Source organism: Myotis myotis, unplaced genomic scaffold (genome assembly GCF_014108235.1).
Source record: "Myotis myotis isolate mMyoMyo1 unplaced genomic scaffold, mMyoMyo1.p scaffold_m19_p_14, whole genome shotgun sequence".
Classification (NCBI taxonomy): Eukaryota; Metazoa; Chordata; class Mammalia; order Chiroptera; family Vespertilionidae; genus Myotis; species Myotis myotis.
The window spans coordinates 53,843,594-53,861,854 of NW_023416318.1; the positions used below are offsets into that span (position 1 = coordinate 53,843,594).

The window sequence follows — 18,261 nt, forward strand, 5'->3', positions numbered from 1 at the left end:
TTAGTGAACGCGCGGCTGGGAGCGGTGATCACGAAGATCAGGGGCACCTGCTGCTGAAGCAAAACGCCCGCTGGGCCCTCGGGGCGGGGACAGGGCCCGCGCCTGCTGGGAGGCCGTGCCGGCCTCGCGTGTTCCCGGGACCCGTGGCTCACAGGCACGGGCAGCAGCGGGCAGCTGTGTCCCTCGCGGAGGGACGCCACGCAGGCCTGTCCCGGGCAGCTCTCCCCGCGGGTCCGTGGCAGCTCCCACCCGCAGACACCGCCACTTGCTCCAATCGCGGCTCCTGAAACGGCCTGTGTCTGGCTGTGATGTGCGGTGAGCAAGTTCCTCATGCCAGACGGAGGCTTTCTTTTATTTGTAGGTTTTTAGCCATATTTTCCTTAAAAAAGTATGAGAACATAGGAGAGAAACGAGTCTTTAGATACCACGGAAGCGTAGTCTTCTTCGTAGCCTTTCGCTTAATACTTTCCTAGGGAGGAGGAAGTGTTGCGGGAGGGAGGACACGGGCACGCACGCGTGTCCTCGCTGCGAGTGCGGGACGCCGTGGCCGCGGCGCGTCAGGAGGAAGGAAGATCACGCCGGCGGGCGCCCTCCCCTGAAATCCCCCTCCCTTCTCCTGAGCCCTGACCCCCAGGGCTGGGACGTGGGGTTCCCCGGCGGCTAGGACCAGGGCGTCCCCTCGACTCCTTGCCAGGGGTGGGTGCAAACCCCAAGCCAAGAGGATGTGCCCCAGGCCCTCGGGGATCTTTACCAGAGCTGGACCCCGGGGGTTTTGGGGGAACTGAAAGCTCTTGCTTCTCCCAGTTACCGGGTCAGGGTCCCTCCCTCCCCCCGAGGCTGCCCGGGTTCTGTGCCTGAGCCCGGCCCCTCCAGGTTCCTTCGCGGCCCTCCCGGCCTTCACCCCGCGCCCCTGTCCCTGCCGCGTGGGCACAGCCGGTGGGCCCATCCCCCTGGGCCGCTGGCTCTCCTCCCGGCACGGCCCTGAGCGGTGTGTCTGTGGTGAAACGGGAGCCCTCACGTCACGTGGTGCGTTCGCCCCGAGCACGGAAAGAAGCCGTCCGGGGAGGAGGCCCTCCGTGTCGCTAAGGTGACCTGTGCTTTCTCTTCACAGGTCAACTTCGTCGTGTGCCAGCTCTTTGCCTTGCTCGCAGCCGTTTGGTTTCGAACGTACCTTCATTCAAGCAAAACTAGCTCTTTCATAAGACATGTCGTGGCTACTCTCTTGGGCCTTTATCTTGCGGTTTTTTGCTTTGGATGGTAAGTATGTTGATCCTCTGTAAACGGAGACGCTGATGTCCTGTAGAAAGATACACTCTCGGAGGTTTGGGCTTATATTTACTGATAACGTTTTATAGTTTTGTTGGCTGTTTTTTAAAAAATATATTTTTATTGATTCCAGAGAGGAGGGGAGGGGGAGAGAGAGATAGAAACATCAATGAGAGAGAATCATTGATCAGCTGCCTCCTGCACACCCCACACTGGGGATCGAGCCCGAAACCCGGGCCTGCGCCCTGACCGGGGATCGAACCTGCAGCCTTTTGGTGCACAGGGTGACGGGGCAGCCAGCCGAGCCACCCCGGCCAGGACTAACGTTTTGTAGTTTTTTTGTCAATGAGTGGAGAGTGGGCCCTGTCTCTGCAGTGTGGGCTGAGGGCGTTGACTGTTAATAATTATGAAAAGGACAGGTGAGGCATACAGACGTGTATTCCCTCCCGCGTAGTTCCTTTCACCTGCCTGACAGGCCTGTGCACCACGACAGGTGGGTCATTTCAAGTGGTTGTTATTGCTGAGCGAGTGAGTGGGAGGGTCTGGAGCGCCCTTGGCGGGGCTGCCTTCCCGTCTTCTAGATCCTGCCCTCGGTGGAAAGAGGGTTTCTGTGTGGTTTTGGCGGGAAGACGTGTTGATGGTGCCAAGCTCTTCCTTGTGATGCTTCATACACGCGCGTGTTCCCTCGGGGCCAGGAGGTTTCCCTGGGAGACGCCACCGGCCTGCTTGCCCAGGTGATGGCGCGGACCGAGAGGCCGGGAGAGAGGCTGTGCGGGAGGTGTCCTGGGGTGTCCTTGCGGGTCCCTGTCTCAGCGAGCGGGTGCGGCCGTGCGGGTCCCCCGCTCAGGGGTCAGCTGCCCGGCTGGCTCTCGCTGCGTTAAAGTCGGTGAGTGTAACCGACCGTCTCACGGCTTCTATTGGCCTCCACCTTCTCCCCCTTACGCATCATTTGCGACTTTCTTTCAACTGAGAACCCACGGACTCTCAGTTATTTGTGAGCATCTCGGACGCAGGGCAGGGAGGGGGCGGGGAGCTCAAACGCTGAAGCCACAGACCTGCTCCCCCCGGGCCCGGGCCGGCAGCTGAGCGGCTTTGGGCGTGTGGCTCAGCCTCTGGGCGTCACTTTCCTGGTCTGTAAAATGGAACCCGTGACGGCCACGGGGCCTGCAGGAGCCGCACCACAGAGAGGACCGTGTGGCTCAGCAGCGCTCAGGCTCGCTGTGGGCACGAGCAGTTCCCTGAGCCGAGGCCGCGTCTGCCATCACCCGTCACTGCCATCCCCCAGTTGCTGGTCTAGACTGGAAAGCTCGATGTTTATCCAGCCTCTTTTTAAAAAATATTTTTATTAATTTCAGAGAGAAAGGGAGAGGGAGGGAGGAAATGAGGGAGGGAGGGAGAGAGAAACAACGATGAGAGAGAATCATGGGCCAGCTGCCTCCTGCCACTGATGGAGCCCACGGCCTGGGCAGGTGCTCTGACCGGGAATCGAACCGTGACCTCCTGGTTCGTAGGTCAGTGGGCACACGGCACAGTAGCGAAGGCTCGCACAACTGGAGGCTGGCTCCCCAAGTGATGCCAACCAGACCCCCTGAGCCACGATGCCAGGGCCTCGGGCCCCCCGCCGGGATCCGGGAAACAGGCCTGCTTGAGAAATGAAACTCCGCTTCCGCCCCTGCCCCATAGTCCTCAGTCCCGAGAAGCATCCCCCAGAGAAACGGGGAAGGGGGAGATGGCCCAGAGTCCTGACACGAGCGTCTCCGGGAGCTGTCCTCTCCAGGAGTCAGGCCCCGAGGGCATGTGCAGTCCTCTCCGTTTCACGTCAAGTCTGAGAGGGAACGGTCAGCGCTGGCGGCTCTCGGAGGGGGGACTCACTAGAAGTGTGGCGGCCATGTTTCCTAGCTTCTGTTTCTGTGTGTGCTCATGCGCGTCCTTCTGCTTCCTTATGGCCCTGTGGTTATAGTAGCACCCGGACCTTTTGTGTCCGTGTGTCCGTGTGTCCGTGTGTGTGTGTGTGCGTGTCCTGCGGTGGAACCTGCTTCTTATTTATACTATTTCTATGGAAAAATGTTCGAAAATCATCATGTTGAGAGAGAATCACTGATCGGCTGCCTCCTGCACGCCCCACACTGGATCGAGCCTGTAACCGGGCCTGTGCCCTGACCCGAAATTGAACCGTGACCTCCTGGTTCCTAGGTCGACGCTCAACCCCTGAGCCCCGCCAGCCGGGCTAAACTTAGCACTTTTAGGCCCAGATTGTTTGAACTTGATGTCTGTGAGTGGTGCCGTCCCTGCCTAACCGTGCTCTCCCTTTTTGTAGGTATGCCTTACATTTCCTCGTACAAAGTGGAGTTTCCTACTGCATCATGACCATAATAGGAATGGAGCACATGCACAAGTAAGTGTTCGCTTTGCACACTCACACACTCACACACACACGTGTTTCACGCTAACACAGCTGGATCAGATAGAATCTTACTCACTAAAATGCCCCTACACTGTGATGGCTTTCTCAAGAACTGTCATAAGATCATCGGTGTGCGTCCGTCCCGTGTGCCTGTGCCTGGGCTCTCAGCCTCTCCCTGTTGGCTCTGGGGGGCGGGGAGGCGGGTAATTCATTGGTATGTGGCTTCCCTGGCTCTGTGGGAGGTGCGGCTGCTGCCCTGGCCCCGCCCACTACATGCCAGGAGCTCCTCCCACAGGCTGTGCCGGCCATGAATGTTTCCAGATAGTTCCCAGGGCCCCTTGGGGCGCAGAGCTGCCTCTGGTTAGAACCCCTGGCTTAATGCGGGGCCTGGGTTCCAGGCAGCATCCTGAGAGGCAGACGAGGGAGGAAGAGGTGCCTCCCCTCTTGCTCTGACATTGCGCTGGGATCCATGCTGCCTCCCGGGTCCTCTGTGCGGCGTGTTTGTGTTCAGATTGCTCATGGGAAAATCATTGGTGATTCGTCTTTCTTACCTGAGATGCCCTCCCTGTGCCCAGAGACCACGAGGCCTGGGGAGCCGCTGCCGGAGGCCCGTTTGGGGCGCTGTCAGGGGCGGGAAGGGGACTGTCTTGCAGGGCTCTCTGTGGCTCCGCCCAGAGACTGGAGCTCGCTCGCTTCTGGTCCTGAGTTTGCCCAGCCCCGTCCCCTGTGCTGGGCCTGCCTTCCCCGCCGTGTCCCCCGGCACCTTTCCCGGGCGACGTCTCCCTGTCCTGCCAGTTTCCTTGGCCTGGATGCTGGGTGCCCGCTCGCAGGATGCGTGCCTCCAGGGCCGGAGTCAGCTCTGCTGCAGAAGGGGGGTGGGTGGGGGCCCGGGGCACCGTGTCCAGCGGGAGGGACCACAGGCAAGACGCTCAGGACGGCCTTCCTGGAGGACACGGAGCGGATGTGACAGCGGCTCCAGCCCATGGAGGGGAGAGTGCAGGAGGGCTTCCCTGGGGGTGGGGGCGGGCATTGAGGCAGGAGGAGCGGCTAGAGGGTGGGGGGCTGGGCATTGAGGCGGGGGAGCATGGGAGTGTGGCTAGAGGGTTGGGGGCTGGGCATTGAGGCAGGGGGAGCATGGGGTGTGGCTCGCTCAGCCCAGGCTCCTGGCAAGTGGGGGTGCAGCTCCTGCCTGGCAACCTCAAAGGCATGTGGACTGAAGAATGAGTCAGGGGCACAGCCTGTTTTTCTCCCCGCACCCTCCAACCAGCCCTTCACCTTGTTCTCCAAGAACATAACTCTGGGAATATTCTCCTCTTCCGGGAATATTGTCTCCTCCCGCCTCAGGCGCTGCCCACCCCACTCCCTCTGCCTGGAGCACTCTCTTCCCTCTTCCTCCCTCCTCCCTTTCATTGTCCTCCCTCTTCCCTCTTTCCTGCCCCTTGTCTCCTCCTCCCATCTTCCCTCCTCTCTCTTCCCTCCTTCCTCCCTCCTTCCCCCTCCTCCTCCCTCCTCCTCCCTCCTCCCTACTCCTCCCTCCTCCCTCCTCCCTCCTTCTCCCTTCTCCCTCTTCCCTCCTCTGACCCTGCAGATTCCAGGTCACCTTACCCTTCCAGGAGCTTGTCTTGGTGCCCTGACCTGGGACGGATTATTCGTCACGCGCTCTCATGGAGTTGTACCCCCTTTGGAGACTCTTCTCGATTTTAAATGCTGAATGTATCAAGGGTTATTGAGTAATGTGTCCTGCCTTCCCACTCTGCGGGCTCTGTGGCCACCGCCTGACCACACCTGCTTTTGTTTCCTGAGTGGGGCGCAGGTCCCAGGAGGCTGTGTTCTCAATGCATGTCTATCGAATGAATGAATGGATGTACGAATGAACAAATGGATGAATGAGTGAATGAATGGATGAATGAGAGAATGAATGAGTGAATGAATGGATGAATGAGTGGCTGAATGGATGAATGAGTGAATGGATGGATGAATGAGTGGATGAACGAGTGAATGGATGGATGAATGAGTGAATGGATGAATGAATGGAATGAGTGTATGAATGGATGAATGAGTGGATGAATGGATGAATGAGTGGATGAATGGATGAATGAGTGAATGAATAAACGGATGAGTGTTAGCACGACTCCTGCAGAACAGCAGCCCTTTCCCTGGCCTCTGAGACCTGCCTTCAGGCCGCCCCCTGCTTCCTCCTTCAGGACGCCTGGGCAGGCACCCCCACCGGGAAGTGGGAAGGCATTGCCCGGAGAGGTGGCCAGGGGCCGGCTCCTGTGGTACCTGCTGGGCTGTGGACGCTTCTGTGGGCAGACATAAGCACCCTCGTGTGAGCGCTTCGTCTCTAACTTTTCTGTGGGAAACTTGTCTTGAGTTCCGAAGACGTCAGACTGGAACACGGCGCCAGGAATGCCAGTGCTCAGCTGTGAGCGGCTGGAGTGGGGGTGGGGGTGTGAGATGGGGGAGGGGGTGTGTGACAGTGGGGAGGGGCCCCGTTGCCCGAGAGGTTAGGCTGCGGGTTGTCTTAGGACTCGGCAAGTACCGGTCACCCAGAGGCCGACCTGAAGACACGTACGATGAAGAGACATAGAGCGACGCTGCCCACGCCCACGGGTCGCCAAGCTGCTGTGGGTTGTGTTGTAAGAGCTGCAGGACATGCCTGTGAGCCAACCAGCCATGGCTCAGCTTCCGCCACCTTGAGCAGACATGTCTGTGTGCTGTGGTGTGTCTGGGATCCCAGAGGTGGTGGACACGTGGGTCCTCGCCCTCCAAAACTCACCGCTCACTGGCCCGGCCGGCGTGGCTCAGTGGCCGGTGGGGCTCAGTGGCCGGCGGGGCTCAGGGGCTGAGCATCGACCTACGAACCAGGAGCTCACGGTTTGATTCCTGGTCGGGGCACATGCCCGGGTCACGGGCTCGATCCCCAGGAGATTCTCTCTCATCATTGATGTTTCTCTCTCTCTCCTGGTCACCGGGGCAGGCGCACTGCGGTCCCCGCTGGAGGGAGCTGGGCCCGGGGCCGAGGAGGCAGGAAGGAGGGAGAGACCGGCCTGTCCCCCATCGGCCATGTGTGCAGGGTCCGGAGGGGCAGGCCAGATGCTGGCCTTACGTACTTGCGCTGAAGTGTAGTCGTAAAGGTTGGGAAGTACTGCAGAGCACTTTCCTCAGCCTCCTTTCCTGGTGATAGCGCTGAGCAGCCGCTGGAGCACCAGTGCGGCTTCCTCCTGGCTCAGCCCTGCCGTGGGCGTGGCAGCCCTGCCCGCTGGAGGCAGGTGCGCGAGGAGGCGGGGTCGGAGCGGGCGTGTCTGATCGGCCAGCCGCCTCCCTCTGCACTGGGCTCCTCCTGAGCAGGAGGCAGGGTGATGCCGAGAATGCCGCCCCGAACCGCCCGCCGTGGCTCAGGGGCTGAGCGTCGCCCTATCAACCAGGAGGTCACGGTTCGATCCCTGGTGGGGGCAAGGCCCGGGTTGTGGGTTCCATCCCCAGTGTGGGGCGTGCAGGAGGCAGCCGATCAATGTTTCTCCATCTCCCGCTCCCTTCCTCTCTGAAATCAATAAAAAAAATATTAAATAGAAAAAAGAAATGCCCTCACTTGGCTGAGGAGTGCGTGTTCTGTTCTCTTCCTCGGAGCAAAGGTGCAGTAACTTCGCCCAAAGGTGGGCAGCGGCCTTGGCCGTGTTGTGCTTGCGATTTGGGGGCTGTAAGTGCTCCCAGTTCCCACAGGGCCCCTGTGACCTGGTGCCAAGTAACAGGATGTCCGGCCCCGTGGGGTGTCTGAAAGATCTGCAGGGCGTCCCCTGACACCCTGCCCCACCCCCCCGGGAGAGGGTGTGCCCCAGGTGGCCTTTGGGGTCTCACTTTCCCTCCAGTCGTGAACTGGGTCCCTGTGAGGAGGCTCCGTCATCCTCGCGCATGAGGGAGGTTTTCCCCTGGGACGCAGGTGACACAGGACGTGTGCCGGGGTCCAACCCCAGCAGGTCCAGGGGTCCCCAAAGGTGTAGACGGAGTCGGCGAAGAAGGAATGACACGGAGACAGTGTTCAGTTGATCAGCAGCCTAGCCAGGATCTCCAGCCAGGATCTCCAGCCAAGTTCTGGTTTGGATCTCCAGAGAGGTTCTGCTCTGGATCTCCAGCGAAGTTCTGGCTAGGATCTCCAGCCAGGTTCTGTGTCCATGTTCTCTTGCTAGGTTCTCCAGGTTCTCCAGCCAGGTTCTGTAGCCATGTTCCCTCGCTAGGTTCTCCAGCCAGGTTCTGTCCAGGTTCTCCAGCCGGGTTCAGTTACCAGGTTCTAGTCAGGTTCTCTTGCCAATTTCTGTAGTCAGGTTCAGTCCAGGATCTTTTGCCATGTTCCCTCAGCGAAGTTCTTCTGTCTCTAGGTTCTGTGTAGGTTCTGTCTTCTTAGTTCTGTGTTCTAAGCTCTGTATTCTAAGTTCTGACTCTCTTGGTCTGTATTCTAAGTTCTGTGTCTTGCTGTCTTGTTGCATCTGTATTTATACCAGTTGATTCAATCCTATCAATCTCTATTACAAAGGTTAGGGCGTTTCTTATCTTTATTCCAGGGAATTACCCGCCTGGCACTTAGTTAAGAGGTTTTATTCCCTCCCTAACTTCAGGGGAAAATCCCTACCTGGGGAAACAACCTTTCTCAGAGAGGTGACCTTGGTTAAAACACATAGTGCCAAGAAGGTGAGCAAACATATTAAGAACAGTATGCCATATATGCCAGGTCCCTTGAAACAGCAAGGATGGACCGGCTCCCGGCAGACGTGGGGGCTCGTTAATGGGGGAAGCGAACAAGACCGACACCCGGCCCTGGGTAAACGAAGGCATCTAGCGGCTGCGGCTGTTCTGTCTGAACGCGCCCGCGTGGAGAGAGCTCGCACGGCTCCCTCACGCAGGGGGCTCCGCCAGGTGCGGTCTACACGCCGGGCACCCGTCTGCATGGCTGACTCCCCACATGGATCCGTTAAAAGGAGTTTGAAGATGGTATCTCACTAGATCAGTGGTTCTCAACCTTCTGGCCCTTTAAATACGGTTCCTCATGTTGTGACCCAGCCATGAAATTATTTCCGTTGCTACTTCATAACTGTCATGTTGCTACTGTGATGAATCGTCATGTAAATATCTGAGATGCAGGATGGTCTTAGGCGACCCCTGTGAAAGGGTCGTTCGACCGCCAAAGGGGTCGCGACCCACAGGTTGAGAACCGCTGCACTAGATGATGCATCTTTCTTGATTTGAAAATAACATGTTATTTAAAAATAGCTGGTCATTGTAATGATGACGATAAGAATGCTTCTAAAAAGGAATACAAAATAAAAACGGGGAGTGCTCCTCCCTGGCGGGGACCGGACCCACCTTCCGGTGTTAGTGCGTTTGGAAATTAACCTCACGTTGACAACAAGACCCTCGTTCTTGCCTGAGCTGAAAGTGAAGAAACCACACAACCATCTGTTCGAATGACAGACAACAGCAGTCCCGTGTCTGAGCACCGCATGCTTACGTGACATGTGGGTACGCGTGGAAGTGTTTTGAGAGGACGCTCGCCGCCCGGGGCTCTGCTTCTTATTTTCATTAGATTTTTAAAAAACATTTTATTGATTTCAGAGAGGAAGGGTGAGGGAGAAAGATGGAAACATCAATGATGAGAGAGAATCATGGATCAGCTGCCTCCTGCACGCCCCACACTGGGGATGGAGCCCGCAGCCCGGGCCTGTGCCCTGACCGGGACTCGAACCCTGACCTCCTGGATCCTAGGTCAACGCTCACCCACTGAGCCACGCCGAGCAGGCTCGCTAGTGCTTTGTACAAACATCCCAGCAGCGCTTTGTGAGAGGGCTCCGGCCGCTGGGCGGACGAGGGAGCGTCGGTTCTGGAAGGTGAGGTCACATGAGTGAGGTCCAGACCCGGGGACTGGCCGCCGGGGAGTCTGTGAAAGTGGACCGTGCTGTCTGCTCCCGGGGTCGTGATGGGTCGTGTGTTGTCGGGTTATTTCTCGACCAAGCTTCCTTCAAAGGCTTTGTTTGTTTAAGTTGGAGAAACAAAAAGAGATTTTCATCTGCTTACCGAGGACATAAACATCCTGGCTTGTTTTTCGAAAGAATAACAAGCACCACTGAGATACGGGGTTGGGGCTGGCTTTTTCTTTTTTCTTTTTTAAATCCTCATCCGAGGATATTTCCCCCCATTGATTTCAAGAGAGAATGGGAGAGAGGTAAGAGGGGGAGAGAGACACACACATCGATTGGTCACCTCCTGCCCGTGCCCCGTGCCTTTGACCAGCAATTGAACCTGAGACCCTTTGGTCCATGGGCTGACGCTCTGATCGCTGAGCAGACCAGCCAGAGCCAGGGGCTGGCGTGTCTGAGCTTCCTTACAATATGGCATCGGGGTGCTCGGGCTCAGCAGCTGCCGCCTTTGCCCTCCGCCCTGCCCACCCTGAGGGACAGCTCTCACTCCTCCACTGAGACCGTCCCAGCTGGAAGGAGCCGCTGTACTTCACATGCACGCACATACACACGCACACATGCTCACACACGCACACGCTCACACACACATGCACACATGCTCACACACACACGCACACATGCTCACACACCCCTGCACACACTCACACACACACACACATGCTCACACACGCACACGCACACGCTCACACACACAAGCTGTCCACACCCAGTGCCTCTGTGTTTGCGGGGATGCTGGTCCCTCAGCCCTGGCTCTGGGTGACCTCTGGGCTGAAGGCCGCCCCCCGCCCCCCGCCCCCGCTCGCACAGACTGAGTCACCCTCACCTTGCGGGCTGGCTCCTGTGCCCCGGTGCGTCTCAGGTTACCCTGCGCTGCAGGGACTGGCTCAGGCTGCATTCAGGTCCTGACCCTGGAGCCTCCCTTCCTGCTCACCTGCCGGGAGCCGGGAGCCGGGCCACGCTGTCTGAGGTGCTGTCCTCGGCCTCAGGTGCCTCACTTGTCCGCTAGGAGCAACGATGCCGCAGCCTCATGGGGTGGTAGTGGCGACGCCGGGCCGTCAGCTGTATTTCATTAAATGTCAGATGCCACGGACGGCCACAGGCACCGCTCGAAGGGACTGCGTGCCAGCCGTTGTGAGAGGACGCTTGGTCTAAGGATGTTCAATGTGCCCGGCCAGTGTGGCTCAGTGGTTGAGCATCGACCTAGGAACCAGGAGGTCAGGGTTCGATTCCCAGTCAGGGCACATGCCCGGGTTGTGGGCTCGATCCCCAGGGTGGGGTGTGCAGGAGGCAGTTGACCCATGATTCTCTCTCATCATGATGTTTCTCTCTCTCTCTCCCTCCCTCTCCCTTCCTCGCTGAAGTCAATAAAAATACATTAAAAACAAAACAAACAAGCACGTTCAGTGTGAACTCACGGGAGTGTCAGAGTCCGCAGGCCCGGGCGGAGCGGGTGAGCGCCGCGCCGCGTTCGTGAGCTCAGCCCCTTGGCCTCCCGGGGACTCCGACCCCGAGAGGCCAGGGCCGGGGCCTCAGTCCACGTTGTGTCCTCCGCTCCGCCCAGACGTACTAAGGGATTCGAATGTGCGCTGGACCCCAGCTGAACCGGCTCTGCTCACGAGCTGACCATTTTCTGAAACGCACGCCCGGGGCCGACTGCAGAGGGCGCCTCTCCCTCCAGGTCCCAGTTCTGAGAGACCCGCGGGCTCAGCTCAGCTCAGCTCAGCTGCCGGGGGCCTTCCCGCCCCGCCCGTGTGCTACCAGCCAAAGCCTGGGGCAGGTCACAGCACCTTTCTTCTTTTTGTTTTTTATTGATGTCGGAGAAGGGAGCAGGAGAGAGAGAGAAACATCAGTGATGAGAGAGAATCATGGATCGGCTGCCTCCCGCACGCCCCGCACTGAGGACCGAGCCCACAACCCGGGCCTGTGCCTTGACCGGGAATCGAACCTTGACCTCCGGGTTCCTAGGTCGGCACTCAACCACTGAGCCACGCCGGCCAGGCCACATTGTCTGTCTTGCTGCCCTTGCTTTCAAGACCTTTAAGAATTCATTGAATCCCTGTTTTTCCTTTTCTGCGTTCCACTTCCAATCCTCAATCGTCCGCCCTGCGGTGTAGTAGGAGAGATTCAGGGGTCCTGTGTGCTGGGGGCGGGGGGCACACACCAGGGCCTCTGTTCGGAGGCAGCCTCTGAAGGGTGAGTGACGGGTTCTAGCCTCCTGCTGGGTGTGGCCCACGGCCTTGGAGTTGGGGAATTAGGGGTGATGCGGACCCTGTTCCACACACTTGTCCCCAGAGCCCTGGTTCCAGAAGCAGCCACGAGGGGCTGAAACCTGGTGCTCTCCTGTGGCTGACTGTGCCTCAGTTGCCCAAGGCGTCTACCATTGCATCGCCTGCCAGTGGAGTTTTTGATGCTTTCAGGCCAGTGGTTCTCAACCTTCTGGCCCTTTAAATACAGTTCCTCATGTTGTGACCCAACCATAAAATTATTTTCGTTGCTACTTCATAACTGTAATGTGGCTACTGTTATGAATCATAATGTAAATATCTGATATGCAGGATGGTCTTAGGTGACTCCTGTGAAAGGGTCGTTCGACCGCCAAAGGGGTCGCGACCCACAGGTTGAGAACCGCTGCCTTAGACGTTTTAAATGTTTGTTTCTGTGCACTTGCCCACCGAACGGGGGGCTGTTCACCAGATCGTTTGAATTAGAATCCAAAGGTCTTCACTCTTTTTTTTTTTTTTTTTTAAATACATTTTATTGATTTTTTACAGAGAGGAAGGGAGAGTGTGCAGGAGGCAGCTGGTCTTCACTCTTTTTTCACTGAAAGGGAAATTTTCCCGGGACCCGGGGCCTGGGGCTCAGGCAGGCGGCTGCCCTGCAGGCCGAGGAGGTGGAGGAGGGGCCTTGTTTGACCTTCTCGGGGTGCAGGTAGTTGGTGTGGCCGCCCTTCGGCTTGTAACCAGCAGCCACCAGCCACTTTCCTGCGTATGTTGGAATGGACTTGGAAATGGTCCTTTGTGAAGGAAGTGAAGTGACTCCGTTAGTTCCTGAGCCAGGGTGGGCGCAGACGTTGGGTTTTGTAAAAGGCTGCACCGTGGGCAGCTGGGCCCACGCCCGTCACCTGTGAACAGAGGGCGGCAGGGAGGGCTCGGCGACGCCTGGGTCAGTGTCCCCGTTCGTGTCTGGTCCAGTGAGCACAGCTGAGCTCCCTCCCCTTCCCTGTGAATGAGGCTTCGGAAGAGCAAACAAAGCCCTCAGGGTGTACGCTGGAGGACACCTGGTATCTGTATCCGGGAGGAGTGGAGCGGAGGGATCCGGAGAGGGGGTTCTTCAACCCCCCCCCCCCCCCCCCCCCGTGGAGGACGTGGCGTTCTAAAGGGATGGGAGCCAGAGGGGGACTCTGAGTCTGGTAGGAAGAGCGCATGGTGTCTTTTGCTGGTAAGGAAGGTGGTTCTTCAAGCGTTTTAAATTCTATCAATGATTTCCCGTCCACAACACCCATTCACTCTCCCCAGGGAGCCCCACCAGGCTCTCCTGCTGCCAGGACTTCACGGGGTGTGGCTACGTTTCTGATCTGGCCCGAGCCAGCCTCCAAAGCCCATTGTCACTGACGGAACTTCCATTACGGAGTGAAGAGGTAGACAAGTTACTCCCCCCCACCCCTCCACCCCCCCCCCCCCCAAAACATAACAAAACACAACAAAACCAGTTATGACACTGGATGAACTTGCCACTGGGCAGCGAGAGCCGGAATGAGAGTCGGACGGAGCGGGACTTGGGAAGCTCCCTGCACACTCCCGGGGGCCGGAGGCTGCGCACAGGCGCAGGGGCGGCCGGAGAGGGCCTGGGCGAGAGGAAACACTGGGCAGACTTGACAACTGCCGGGCCATCCAGTGAGCCCTCGAGCCCCACAGATAGGTCGGCAGGGGCAGGAGCCTCCCGGCTGAAGGTGTGAGCACGAGCTCTGGCTAATCATTGACTGACCTCCAAGATGGGCAGACACAGGATGACCCCTAAAGCATTTTTGTGTGTGTGGAGAAATGGGGAAAGCAGCCAATCGGAACTGGCTCTAAATGGACCCCGAAACTGCAAAGCAGCATTATGCAGATGTTCAGAGAATTAGAAGAAGATATGATGACCATGACTCAACCAATAGGGACTGTCAGTAAAGGCATAGAAGGTACTAAAAAGGACCAAATGGAAGTCCTAGAGTTGAAGAGCAAATAACCCAAATGAGAAATTGACTAATGTGCTACAGAGTGGTTTGTGATGGCCGAAGAAAGAATCAATGAACTCAAAGATGGATCGATAGATATTAGCCAGTCTGTAGAACAGACGTAAAAAATATCAAAGAAGCCTGGCGGGCGTGGCTCAGTGGTTGAGCATCAGCCTATGAACCAGGAGGTCACGGTTTGATTCCCCGTCCAGGGCACATGCCTGGGTTACACGCTTGATCCCAGTAGGGGGCGTGCAGGAGGCAGCTGATCCATGATTCTCTCTCCTCATTGATGTTTCTCTCTCTCTCTCCCTCCCCCTTTCTCTCTCTGAAGTAAATAAAAAATATTTTTTATAAATGAATGTCCCTGGCCGGTTTGGCTCAGTGGATAGAGTGTCGGCCTGTGGACTGAAGGGTCCCGGGTTCAATTCCGGTCAAGGGCACATGCCCAGGTTGCAGGCTCGATCCCCAGTTGGGGGCGTGCAGGAGGCAGCCAATCAATGATTCTCTCTCATCATTAATGTTTGTATGTCTCTCCCTCTCTCCCTTCCTCTCTGAAATAAATAAAAAAATATATATATTTTTAAAAAAGGGATGAAGGACTGGTCCACCAGCAGGCAGTGGCCTGAAACAGGCTGGTACACTATTTTGCTTATGATTTTGTGGGTCCGGAATTCAGGGACAGTTCAATTGGACGGGCCCCTCTTTTTCACGTGGCATCAGCCTCTTCACTCACGTATCTTAGGACGTGGCCCTGTTTGGCGCCTCTCTCACACTCCTTCCTCCTTCCTTCTTTTTTTTAAAAAAATATTTTTTATTGTTGATAGCATTACAGATGTCTTTCGTTTACCCACCGCCCCTTAATCCCCTCCTTTCAGTCCCTATCTAGTCCCCACCAGATCTTCACTACCCTGGTGCCCATATCCATGGGCTGTGCATATCTATGTATATAAAAGGCTAATATGCTAAGTGTCCAACCATCCAACCAGTAACTGTGACGTGCACTGACCACCAGGGGGCAGGCGCTTAACGCAGGAGCTGCCGTGACACGCACAGAGAAATGGCACGGCGGACCTGGCGCCCACAAAGCAACACTCGGCTTCCCCCAGGTGGGACACAGGCCCCACCACCACCCCAGAGCGACACCCCACCAAATCACAGCCAACACTGCCAAGACCCCACGGCGCAAAATGCAGCCCACTGCCCAGCCCAGCCTGGAAACGGTGGCTGTGGGCACCAGGTAATGACGTCACGTAGCAACGCCTGGCTTCCTCTCCCTAGCAATGACTAGACTCTTTGTAGTTTCTTCAGCCCAGGAACACGACTTGCTTTATAGCCAGGTGCAAACATTTTACACTGTAACCAAATGACTGTGAAGCGTTTTCCGTGCCTCATCTCATTTGATCCTCACAGAAGTCCTGGAGTAGGTAGATAGGAGACTCAGTGGAATCCAATTTTCTTTTCATTGGCTGGAAAATGGAGATTTAGAAAGTTTAGAAACTTGACCTGACTGAAAAGAAGCAAGAAATAGTGGACCTTGAAAATGACTTCAGGTTTTCTCACTGTGCAGAATATCGTCAGACACTGCTGCAGTTAAATATTTTACCCTTTGTTCTCCCTGCATGATCTACAATAATAATCTGCTTCATGTTGATATTTACTGCTGTGTTGCTGATAATTACCTGAAAGAGAAGCTGGGGTGCTTCACTGGGCTGGAAAAAGTTTAGGTATATCAGAAAGCAGGTCTAATTAAGCAAGTTTGTTCTATGTCTATAAAAGGCTAAGTTGGCTCATGCATGTGCTATACATATAAAGCTCTCACTGACGCCAATCGCACGAGTGTGTTTTGATCTGTCATTGTCGATCATGAATTTGGTTGACACTTCTATTATAGAGAAAGGGTGAATAGCGATATTAAAATATTTCTTCTAATTAATTTCCTTTCAATGTGCACAAATCCATGTACGGGGCCTCTAGTAAGGATCTAAGTTCTTTGGTTTATCTCTTCACGTCCCCTCACCCCACATGGAGGTATGTCAGTCTGTTGCATGCCTCCCTGCTTCGGGTCTCATTTGGTTGGTCAATTCATTATGTTCATTAGATTCCACAGATAAGTGAGATCATGTGATATTTGTCCTGCTCGGATTAGCTTATTTCACTTAGCATAGTATTTCCCAGGTCCACCCGTGCTGTCCCAGACGGTAAGAGTTCCCTCTTTTTCACAGCTGCATAGTACTCCACAGTGTAAATGTCCCACAGCTTTTTTTATCCCCTTGTCTACTGGTGGGCACTGGGGCCCTCCTTCCGTTTTCTTCTCATCCTCCAGGGCTTCCATGTGTGGGGGCCTCAGGACAGTCACACTTTCCTGGCAACCAACTTCCAAATGGCAGGAAGGAGGAACTGCCAGGCTCACGATGGGCTGCGCCTGAGAACAGTTACTCCCGCCATAATCCACCGGCCAGCACAGTCCGGCGGGGCTCAAAGCGGGTAAAGCAGTTGGCTTCTCTTGCTGGGGCGCCGGCCAGGCTGTGGGAGAGCATGTGACCTGGGAGGTGCTGAAGCGGCTTTGGGAGATGCAGCTGCTGCCTGAGCTGTAGTTGTTTTGTGTTGACGTGTCCACACCGTGTGTGAGTGTGCGTGTGGCTGCTCCATCAGGTCGCTGCCGGGAGTGTGCTCCCCGTGGAAAGCGTTCAGTCAGGGCGCGGTCACCCTCTTCCTTGCTCAGGAGGTTCAACTAGATTGGAATTGCCTATTTGTCTAAAGTTCTAAGGAACTCTTTCATAAATCACCTGAATTGCTTACATTAAAAATTTAAGATTTGAACCTAGCCAAACATATGGTATACACACACACACACACACACACACACACACACACACACGCTAGAGGCCTGGTGCATGAAATTCGTGCATGGATACAGTCCCTAGGCCTGGCCTGTGATCAGGGCCATCTTCCCTGGCTGTCCGCAGCCGGCCCCACCCCCTGCCGCCACCCACCCTCGGTTCCCCATTCACCATCGGGTGATCGGAGCCTGCTGGCTGTGGGGAGGAACCAAGAGGTTGGCCGTTCCGCCCACTCACCAACCCTGTCCCCCAGCTGCCACCCACCCCCAGTTCCCTGTTTGCCTTCGGGCGATTGCAGTCTGATGACTGGGGGAAAGGACCAAGAGGTTGGCCATTCCCACCCACGTGCCGGTCCCACCCCCACCATGGGTCACCCTCTGTGTGGGGTGACCAGTGGGGCGGGGGCCTTGGCCTGGTGCTGCCCACGTCCCCTACCACCCACCCCCGGTTCCCCATTTGCCATTGGGTGATTGGAGCCTGCCGGCCGGGGAAAGGAACCAAGAGGTGGTCAGTGTACCTCATATTGACTGATCAAAAGCAGTTCTGGTTGTTCTGCTATTAGGGTCAATTTACATATTACCCTTTTATTATATAGGATATCTACTTATATAAAAACCCTGGGTGTAACATCACGGCCAGAAGTGCAACCAACTGGAAGGAAGTCAGTCCTGCAGGGGTCGTCTTGGAAACGGCTGCACCCTCCCCCAGCTGTTTCCTGGAGGGCGAGGTTTCAGGCAGGAACCCACCCTCAGGGAGAGGTTTCAGGCAGGAACCCGCCCTTGGAGTGGAGCATGGAAGTGAAATGATTTGTAATGGATCTATTACTGAAACTACCTTTGGAAATACTATATCTATAGATCAGTGGTTCTCAACCTTGGCTGCACATTAGAATCACCTGGGAATCTTTTTAAAACCCTGATTTCTGGGCCTCATCCTCCGGAAATTCTGTTTCTTTGTTACTAATGTTGTAGCCCCACCCCATAACAAAGAAACAATTTCTGGAGGATGAGGCCCAGAAATCAGGATTTTAAAAAGATTCCCAGGTGATTCTAATGTGCAGCCAAGGTTGAGAACCACTGCTATAGATAATATTAAAAATATATCTAAATGTGCAATTCTTTGTCCAAAAAATGAGCATGTTCAAAAATTAAATGAAGAAAATTTGGATATACTTGATGGAGATTTTCACACATATTTGAGTGATGATTCCATTGATTCCACAGATGATGCTGAAAAGGAAAATTTTCCCATCGAATTTCTTAATAGTATTACTCCTTTGGGAATGCTGTGTCATAAATTAAAATTGAAAGTGGGTGCAATCATCATGCTATTGAGAAATCTCAATAGTAAATGGGGTCTTTGTAATGGTACCAGATTTATTATCAAAAGATTACGACCTAACATTATCGAAGCTGAAGTATTAACAGGATCTGCAGAGGGAGCGGTTGTTCTGATTCCAAGAATTAATTTGACCCATCTGACACTGGTCTCCCATTTAAATTGATTTGACGACAGTTTCCCATGATGCCAGCATTTTTGATGATTATTAACACATTGTTTGCG

General features: G+C 55.6%; 1 protein-coding gene across 2 annotated transcripts in view; it reads left to right on the forward strand.

Moving 5' to 3' along the window:
- Positions 1 to 18,261, forward strand: part of MBOAT2 (membrane bound O-acyltransferase domain containing 2) — a 59,036-nt gene that overhangs the window by 20,035 nt on the left and 20,740 nt on the right. For both annotated transcript variants that reach the window (XM_036335411.1, XM_036335410.1), the window contains exons 2-3: positions 1,112 to 1,257; positions 3,584 to 3,661. In XM_036335411.1, the coding sequence (XP_036191304.1) occupies positions 1,112 to 1,257; positions 3,584 to 3,661 (224 nt within the window). The remainder of the gene's footprint in view (positions 1 to 1,111; positions 1,258 to 3,583; positions 3,662 to 18,261) is intronic.